Here is a 10,368-nt window from a genome sequence, read left to right on the forward strand (position 1 = left end):
ACGCGGCTCCCTCGTCGTCTTCGCCGCCTTACGCGGCTCCCTCGTCGTCTTCGCCGCCTGACGCGGCTCCCTAGTCGTCTACGCTGCCTGACGCGGCCTCCTCGTCGTCATCACCGCCTGACGCGGCCTCCAAGTCGTCATCGCCGCCTGCCGCGGCCTCCAAGTCGTCATCGCCGCCTGCCGCGGCCTCCAAGTCGTCATCGCCGCCTGCCGCGGCCTCCAAGGTCCTACGTGTTGGACGGCCTCCCGGAACGTGGGTCCCGTGTTGGACGGCCTCCCGGCCGCCCCCCTGAACGTGGGTCCCGTGTTGGACGGCCGCCCCCCTGAACATGGGTCCCGTGTTGGACGGCCTCCCGGCCGCCCCCCTGAACGTGGGTCCCGTGGTGGATGGCCTCCCGGCTGCCCCCCTGAACGTGGGTCCCGTGTTGGACGGCCTCCCGGCCGCCCTCCTGAACGTGGGTCCCGTGATGGACGGCCTCCCGGCCGCCCTCCTGAACAATGACTCTAGGGACGGTCTCTTGACCGTTCAGATCTTTTGTGTTTTTCCTGCTTATATTTTGCCTTAGTTCTTTCAGGTCCTTGTGTTCTTCCTTGCGTTTCCTCTGGACCTCCACCCTTGCAGTGCCGCCCTCCACCCGCCCAAGTCCTTCGGGAGGGGGGGTTTTTGGGGACACCTGGAGGCGTCCTTGAGGGGGGGTACTGTAAGGATGGTACCATTTGCTGATTCTGTTTGTGTCTGTGTTTCCCTAGTGTTTCCTCTTCAGTTTAATTGGTGCCACCCTTGTCTTGTCACAGCTGTTTGTAATCACGTCTCGTCTTGTCCCTGTATTTAAGCCATCTGTTCTGTTTTGTTCCTCGTCGGGTCGTATTTGTTGGGTCTCTGTGTTCTCCTGCGTTCTCCTGAGTCTCCCCTGAGCTTCCTGAGTCCTTCCTGAGTTTCCCTCTGAGCCTACCGTTTTCATGTAAGTTTTGCTGCCACGTCAGCTGTTTATTTTTGTTCTTTATTCACTATTAAAATACTTTTTTTTGTAATCTGCCGAGTTGAGTCCTGTCTGCACAACTGGGTTCGTCCCTGACTACCAAATCCTGACAACTACTTCCTGCAACAGATAAGAAGCGGGTAAAGATAATGGATCCACTTGAAGATGTTTAAAGTATGGCTGGCACAGCTGGGTGGCTGGGAGTGCTGTACATTATTTGCAATCCAAGTGGGCATTTCCCAGTAGCTCTAATGTCACGTGAAAAATATGATTAAAGCTTGAAACTCAACACTCCAGAGTTTGGATTGAGAAAGTTCCTTAGATGGGAAATAAAACATCTTCACCTACCGAATAGCAGTCCAGTTGTTTTTTTGTTTTTTTGGAAGGATATGGGCAGCAGTGGCACAGATAGCAGAGTTGCCGCCTCCCAGCGAAAAGGTTGCTGGATCTAATTCTGTCGGGAGGCCTTTCTGGGTGGAGTTTGCATGTTCTCTCCGTGCTGCATGGGTTTTCTCCAGGTACTCTGATTTTCTCCCACAGACCAAAATCATGCATGTTAGACTGATTAGTAAATTGTCCCTTGGTGTGAATGTGAATAGTTGTTTGTCTCTATGTGTCCCTGTGATGGACTGGAGACCTGTCTAGGGTGTCCCCTGCCTGCTGGACATAAGCACCAAAAAACCCCGCAACCCAGAAAAGAAAAAGCAAGCAAAGATAATGGATGAATTATTTTATTTCAGATATGTAGTATATCATCTAATTGTATTACCACCCAACTCTGCTAAAAACTTCAAAAGGTTTCAATCTACTGAACACGACTCATTCTGCACTCATTTCCAAAATTAATTCTAACATTTTTGCGTCTGACAGATCCCAACATGCTCAGCTTGTATCTGGTTTTCACAATGTGTGTGTGTGTGTGTGTGTGTGTGTGTGTGTGTGTGTGCGTGCGTACGAGCGTGCGTGTAAAACTTACTGTAGGACGGCCTGTGCCACAAACATGTCTACCTCACTGCAGTAACCTCGAGACGACGAATACTCCACCAGCATCTGAGCACAGCCCTCTCCATCAGATGAATGTAGGAAATGGTAACGAGACTCACTGTAGTTTTGCTCTGAAACACACACACACACACACACACACACACATCACACTAATGTTACCGCCCACATACAAAATATTTTGTGGCTTTACATGTTGTTCCTGTTTGTACACCAGTAAATTCATACATTTTTCTGAAGCTTATCAAAACTGAAGTGTTTCCTCATAATGATACGACCAGGGGCTGGTTAAAACAAGGACAATGCTACTTTTTGTTTATTTGGTGGAGTTGTAGTGAAATCTAATAAGATTTTGATTAAAGTTTTTTTAAGTTGCTGTACTATGATATTAGACAGGTTTCTGTCTACTACATTTTATACTAAATAAATGTTTGAGAAAACGTTTAGAGCAGAAACCTGGGCTAATGTTTGCTTGATTATTTATCACTGCTCCTGAGTGTCAGGTTGTGTTCTCCCATTGACATCTGATCACATGCAGCTTCAGTTTTCCCCTTTATCTTTCCTGTTTTAAACCATAATAGTTTGGTCCAGTGAAATAGGAATTTCATTGTGTACATAAATGTTACCAGTTAAATGAATAACATTTACAGCTTTTATTTAAGACAATATATATGTTTGATATGAAAAGTGTAAAAGTAAAGACCATGTTTCAATCTAACAGTCTGTTATTCCATTTTAAATTGTTGTATTGGATTTATAAACTGCCTGGCCAAAAAAAAAGTTGCCACCTGGATTTAACTAAGCAAATAGTTGAGCCAACTGTTGGATAATTACTGCATGGGTGATTATCTTTCAGCGACAACAAGTTATTTAACCCCAACTGGTGTAATGAGTTGCTTCTCATTTCTTAAACAACCATGTCAAAGAAAAAGATGTCAGTTTGTTTGAGAATGGTCAAATCATTGGCATGAAGCAGAGAAAACATCTAAGGAGATTGAAGAAACTACTAAAATTGGGTTAAGAACTGTCCAACACATTATTAAAAACTGGAAGGATAGTGGGGACCCATCGACTTCGAGGAAGAAATGTGGCCGGAAAGAAATCCTGAATGATCGTGATCGGTGATCACTTAAACGTTTGGTGAAATCAAAATGGAAGAAAAACAACAGTAGCGCTCAAGGCTATGTTTAATAGTGAAAGTTAGAGCATTTCCACACGAACAATGTGAAGGAAATCAAGGGATTGGGACTGAACAGCTCTGTAGCCTTAAGAAAACCACTAATCAGTGAAGCTAACCAGAAACAAAGGCTTCAATTTGATAGGGAGCATAAAGATTGGACTCTGGAGCAATGGAAGAAGGGCATGTGGTCTAATGAGTCCAGATTGATCCTGTTCCAGAGTGATGGGTGCATCAGGGTAAGAAGAGAGGCAGGTGAAGTGATGCACCCATCATGCCTAGGGCCTAGTCATCAATGTAAGATCTCGGTGAAAAATGAATGCAACACTGGATGAAAGAGATTTTGTGATGGCGCAGAAGTTTATCAAAACAATGACACAGTGATGTAATCAAAGCTAAATCAGAATCAGAATCAGTTTATTATCGCCATGTCAATGAACGAGGTTCACAAACTAGGAATTTGCTTCGACATAAGGTGCGAATAGTAATAAAGTAAAATAAAGTAAAAATAAAGTAAAAATTAAGTAAAAATGAGAACATTACATAAGACATAAGACCTGTGTACACCCACAAATAAAGTAAAATTAAAAACATAACATAACCATATGTACACCCATACAATAGAAAACAATAAAAAAGCTTAGAGAACAGTACAGATGGAGTATTCAATTATAATACAGATGTAATGTGACCAAAGCAGAAGTTATGAGGTAGCATTATGAGTGTTCAGGAGTCCAACAGCAGAGGGGAAGAAACTGTTCTTATGGCGGGAGGTTCTGGTCCGAATGGACCGAAGCCTCCTGCCTGAGGGGAGTGGTTCAAACAGTCTGTGTGCAGGGTGAGCAGGGTCAGCTGTGATCCGACCTGCTCAAAAGACAGTCTAAAGACAGTCAAACCAAATATTAGTGTGCAACCTATTTTTTGGTGGTGAATTTTTTTGGCCAGGCAGTATAACTTGTATTTATGGATTTATTTATTTCCTCTTTCTTACAGGTGTAGTGGACTAGGCCTGATGTCAAAACTGACCATATGGGACTGAAACTGTCATTTCATTGATTTGAATCCAGAAATACAGGTTAACCCATCCTGAGACTTTCTTTCTTGAATTAATCAAGTGGAAAAAGACAATTCTCTATGATCATTACTATTTTACAAATGTTTTGATAATCAAATTGTGTTAGTTCAAACAATGTTTACATGTTGAAGTGAACTATTCATTTTTATTTACTTAAAACAGTGTAATGATTTTTTAATCCTCAATTCAAAGTGAAATCAAGTTAGAGTACGTTACAGAGTAATGATTCAATTTCTTGATCGTCTGCTTTGAAGTGAGCAGAGTTGTAAGTGTGTCAAAGTTCAGGTTTCGGTCAACTGAAAGTTTACTGAAAAGAAATGTCATGTTTAACTTTTACAGCAAGATACTTGGTGGAGCGACGCCACTAAGTCTGGTTTTCTCCAACAATCTTTCTGTCTGTTCTTAAACAATCCTAATCTCTTTCCTTGACTTTCCATAACACCTTACATCACTAAACACACCTCTGTTGAGGTCCATCGACCAATCAGAGGCTCTCAAACGAACCGGAAGTAGAGCCCATTAAAATGTCGGCACTTCCTAGTTCAAGAGAGTTTGGGAGTTCAGCTCAGTCTTGAAGCTGCAGTAAGCTCAGTCTTGAAGCTGCAGTAAGCTCAGTCTTGAAGATGGAGTAGCAGTTCTGAAACTCAGCAGTTTCAGAGAGAGTTTTTGGAATTCAGATGCAGAGAGGTTTGGAAGTTCCAGAATGCAGAACGCTGGCATTCAGGATGCTGCTGAATTAGAATCAAGCTGAACCAGAGACGATTTTGGGAATTATAACTTCTGTTTGGATAACCTCACACGACTCTCGAGGTTCGAGCTGTCCTCACGGAGACGCTGAAAGAGTTGAAAGGAGAGCTCTACACCGATGCTGAAGCTATCATCTGTAAGGTAAAAGTTCTATTTCGACCAAGCGTACCGTTGGCCCAAGCTGGAAAAGAAGGAGCGTGTCAGTTCTGGTTAAAACAGACAAATTCCCTCACACATCTCTCTGTAGACAAACTTCACTTTCCATCTTCAAACTCTCCTATCTGCTAGCAAATTAATCCAGATGTTTTCAGAAATGTCTGTGGTGAAGCAACGGAAAATCATGGCCATATGGTTTTCCTGGTTGTAAAGCTGATTGATTATGTTGTTATTTTCATATTCTGCCAAATTAATGTAAACGTTTGATGTTAAACTTTGATTCTGTAAATAAATGACCACATTCATTTTGATGGGTCAAAGATAAATAACGTCTCACGTCCACATTTTATTTAAATTCAATGCACGTATGTTATACAGTCCAGGAAAATGAAGAACCCGTTTAATGTCTGAATATATCTCAGGATATGTCATACTACACAGGCAAAGCCACGACTAAATTCCTGCAAAAGAAATTTCTCACCACAGTTTGCTGCATTTTTTACCATCCAATAATAACCTTAAAAAAAAACTGAATAATCAAGTATTTATTTTTTTCTTGTTTTTTTTTCAAATATGATAACAATAGGAGCGTCATTTTACTCATTTTGTCAAGCTAAAGGTGGGACTTAAAACCTATACTGTAAATCTGGAAAGTATTTACAGCACTTCACTTTTTCCACATTTCATGTTACAGCCTTATTCCTAATTGTATTAAATTAATCTCCTTCCTGAATATTCTACACACAATACCTCATTATGACAATGTGAAAAAAGATTTTATGAGATTTTTGCCAATTTATTAGAAATAGAAAACTAAGAAATCACATTTACAGAAGCATTCACAGTCTTTGCCATGAAGCTCTAAATTGAGCTCAGATGCTGTTTCCACTGATCGTCTTGAAATGTTTCTACATCTTTAATGGAGTACAGCTGTGGTAACTTGAGTTGACTGGACTTGATTTGGAAAGACACACATCTGTCTAGATTGTCCTACGTGACGGTGCATGTAAAAGAGAGCAAACACCAACACTGTACCAACTCATATATTACATAGAGTGAAATACTTCAAGCCTTTATTTCTTGTAAATTTGGTGATTCAGGCAGGAGGTTAAGGAGCATTAAGTGTAGAACCACTAGACTGAGGAACAGCTTCTACCCTGAGGCTGTTAAGACTCATGAATCTCTAAACAAGATAATCACTGTGAAAAAAAAACTTGTAATGACACTTTGATTGTTGATATGTGCTGCTGATTATCCATGCTGCCGATTATTTCATGCTGCTGTATTCATTCGTATTCATCTGCTCACAAAGACTCATGCTTGTGCTGCTGTTTGATGCGCCGTATTGTTTTACATTATTAGTGTTTAGCGTATATCTTAGATCTTTTAGCGTACTGTTAGGCGTTCGTTTAGTGTATTGCTTAGTTTATATTTTAGATCCTTATTTACTGTTTCTTTTTACACTTTATATTTTTGCTATTGTTGGATGTAACTGGGACCCTGTATGCACAATTTCATTCCACTTCATGTACCACATGTGATGAAATGACAATAAAATTGACTTGAAGTTGATTATGGTTTACAAATAATGAAAAACTAAAATTCACTGTCTAAGAAAATTAGAATATCATGAAGAGGTTCAGTATTGTAATCTCCTGGTGTCACACCCTGATCAGCTGATTAACTCTAGACATGAGCTACAAATGTCTCATTCCTCAAGTTGAGCCACTCCTGAACCACAGACAACGTCAGCATCTTACCTGCTGAGGAGGAAAATAACTGGACTGTTGCTCTGTGGTCCAACATTCTCTTTTCAGATTAAAGTAAATGTCATTTGTAAATCAAGGTCTCAGAGTCTGGAGGAGAGAATCCATGTAGCTTGAAGTCCAGAGTCAGTGATGGTTTGGGTCCATGTCCTCTGCTGGTGCTGGTCCACTGGATTTTCTGAAGTCCTCAGCCCAAGTAAGACTCTTCTGACATTGTCTCTGGTTCAGGAGTGGCTTGAATTGAGGAATGTCACATTTGTAGCTCATGTCTAGGGTTCGTCTGTATAGTGGGCATGAGTTTCCAATATGGAACTTTATCACAATATTCTACAATTTTCTGAGACACTGAGCTTTTGGTTTTCATTATCTGTAAGCCATTATCATCAAAATTACAAGAAATAAAGGCTTGAAATATTTCACTCCATGGGTAATGAATCTATGTAATGTACGAGTTTCACTTTCTGAAGTGACTGACCAAACTTATTGAACTTTTTCAAGACATTAAATTTTTTTTTTTTAGATGTACCTGGATTTACACTGTCAACAACAATTAAAAAAACACCTGAGAACCAAAACAAGTGCAGGTGTTTCCCAGCAATATCTAGTCTTTTTATTTGGGAGGCCACTAGTGATTACATAACTGTATAAGTGACTTCTTGTTCACTGATGACATTTTTTAATGGGACTTTTCTTGTGGTAATCACCAAGTTTGTTTTTTTAAATCTCAAGTGACTTCTAGTGTCACTGGATTGAAATGATGGGACGTGTCTTTCAGTTTTTAAACATCTCTCATCTTCTCCTATTGACTGTAATTTCACAGTAAAGCACCTTGTAATCCTTTGGTTTGTATAGCAGCAGTTTTGATCAGTGTTATCTTCTGTTTCTAACTGTTTTTTTAGCTTGAAATGTTAACTTTATTTTCCTTTTACGTGTTATATATTTTGCTAAAAGAAAAAAATGTGTCCTTGTTCTTTACTCTTTCTTGGTCGATGTCTAATAACCTTGTAAGTGCAGAGTTTTTAGTGTGTAACATGAAATGGAGGGGATGTTGTAACTTGTGAACATTTATTAGTATTTTACTCAGATAAAAATTAAAAACAACAATTAGATCATTACCTTTCCATAAGATGACAGCCAGCAACTGGTGAAGTTTTGGGTGGCCTAACTTGCCAGATCCTCCAGTGGACCATTTCAAAGCTCTGGATACAAAAGCCACTCTCTCTGGAGAGTTCTGGTCCATCAAGCTGAAGAGCTTGGCCAGACTTTCTGTTCCAACACAAAACAAAACCACAAAACACATCTGCAAAGGTATCTGAATGAAATGTCCTGATGTAAAGCCATTTTGAAAGTTTTTACAATCTTTTCAAACACAACATTCGCAGTTTGGTACATCTCATCTATGGGAATCTTTATAAGGAAAAGATAAAAAATGTAGCTTGCAACCCACCTAATATTTCATCCTCAACTTTAGTATCAGACTTTTCCAAAACCTCCAACACCAGCATGGAAAGATCTGCTGCACTGTTTTGCTAAAAAAAAAATAAAAAAAAAGTGAAACACAATCAATTTTATTTTTTACGTCTGCATTTTCACAGATGTTGCTTTATGAGTAAACATAATTTGTATGCATTTGAGAAATATGTTTCAGGCTACTCATGCAAACATGTATGCAACAAGAGAACAGCTGTAAACCCTCTTAACTGTTAATCATTTCTATTTTTACATGAACTGTTTACATTTTATAGCACATTATGCGTTTTAACACACAAACTTGAGTCAAACCTATTTTCTAGCATAATCTTAGAGGTTTTATTTTACTATTTTTTTATTTGTTACCAAAAACCTGCTGTGTACCTGGTTATAGCTGAAAAAGAGCACAGCACCATTGTACATCAGTTCCCTGGCCTCAGCATGTTTTCCCTGTGACATATACCTGTTGGGAGACAGGAGTATTATCATTGCACATATCTGAAAATCATCTCTGCTCCTTGATGTGAGCTTCAAACACTAATATTTTCTGTGGAAGACCATATAACATTTAGAGAACTATGACTAATGTGATCTGAAGAGGCTATTACTGGCATAATGACATTAAAGTGATAGGACAAAAAAAGGAAGGAGGGTCAGACAAGAGGAGCGCAAATTACATAAGAAACATGATTTTAAAACAGTATTCTGAACAAAATCCTAAGAGAAGTAGACTCTTGAAGACAGAGGTAATAACCAACACTGGGTAGTGAAACAAGGAGGTAAAAAAAGTGCATAGCTAGTTGTGTTCGGGGTAAATAACTACATCTGACTAGATATATGTGACTAATGGCTACCAAACAAGGAAAAGCTGTACGTCAGATAAAACAAACTCATCAGAAGTATGACAAGCCAGTGTTATGATTAAGTCTGACGGTACAGCAGAATCTGGGTACCAAGCTAATTCATGCTAACACAGCTTACCAGCGTCAGCAAAAACACATAAATGGTACCATCTTAACCATACTAAAACAGTCAGCCGCCATACTTAGCTTATTTATAGAGTATATTCTCTACAAAACCACAAAAACAGCAGTATCACGGTCTTATCTTGATAGCTTAGCTAAAACAACTTTGCTAACATCAGCTTCCTGTTGTAGCCAATAGCCGTGGTTCTTTTAAAGACGGACATGATGGCTGCCCAACCAAACACATGAACTAACAAAAAAGGGCGGATCCGCAGTAAAATCTGACCAATCACATACAAGGAGCAACCATCGAAGAATTGACAGCAGAATGATCTGGAACAGGTAGGCCTGGAACTACTAAATGGTCCGGACACGAACAGATAGCAAAGTCTCACCTAAAAAATAAAGTTCTATACATTTGATGAGCTTCATAGTAATCTCCTTTTTCTACGCTGGCTCGTAGTTTTCCTTCGACCCTCTGGACACCTCCACGGTTTCTGACACTGGAGCACCTCAGGGACTCCGGCTCCGCCATGGTTGTTCCTACACAGCAACGAGTGTTGACTGAACAGCCAACGCCAAAGAGACGTTCACTGACCTGACCCTCGTCGGCTGCCGTAGTCTGTGTACAATTTTTTTTTCTTTTTTTTTCTTTTTTTTATTAATAACACACAGAACTACAAAACACTACAAAAGAGAAAAATATATACAAACACTCGTGAAGGGTGTCAGAACTACAGTTTACAAGCTAGGGGGGTTACAAAATGATAAAAATTGAGTAATACATATATAAAAAACATTAAATGAAAAGAATAAACATAAGAAACAAAAAGGAGCAAAACAATATGAGAAACTTAAAACAACAAGTTTTTTTATATCTGTTGTGAAATGGTTCTAGCAGTTTTCCAGTTTTTTAATCTACTTATTGAAGAATAGTACAACTTGAATTTGTTCATAAAACACGGGAAGGAGGGCTGATTGTCCCTCCACTTACTACAATGAATGTGGTACTTTGCTATAAGGATGACTA

The 10,368-nt window shown here is 39.7% G+C and overlaps 1 protein-coding gene across 1 annotated transcript in view; it reads right to left on the reverse strand.

The window, feature by feature from the left end:
• Positions 1 to 9,943, reverse strand: part of get4 (guided entry of tail-anchored proteins factor 4) — a 36,771-nt gene extending 26,828 nt beyond the window's left edge. The window contains exons 1-5 of the mRNA XM_037691534.1: positions 9,734 to 9,943; positions 8,758 to 8,836; positions 8,351 to 8,432; positions 8,020 to 8,169; positions 1,957 to 2,095 (exon numbers count right to left, since the gene is read on the reverse strand). Coding sequence (XP_037547462.1) covers positions 1,957 to 2,095; positions 8,020 to 8,169; positions 8,351 to 8,432; positions 8,758 to 8,836; positions 9,734 to 9,873 — 590 coding nt within the window. The 5' untranslated portion in view covers positions 9,874 to 9,943. The remainder of the gene's footprint in view (positions 1 to 1,956; positions 2,096 to 8,019; positions 8,170 to 8,350; positions 8,433 to 8,757; positions 8,837 to 9,733) is intronic.
• Positions 9,944 to 10,368: the final 425 nt, after the last annotated feature.

Source organism: Nematolebias whitei, chromosome 17, assembly GCF_014905685.2.
Source record: "Nematolebias whitei isolate Nwh7 chromosome 17, NemWhi1, whole genome shotgun sequence".
Lineage (NCBI taxonomy): Eukaryota > Metazoa > Chordata > Actinopteri > Cyprinodontiformes > Rivulidae > Nematolebias > Nematolebias whitei.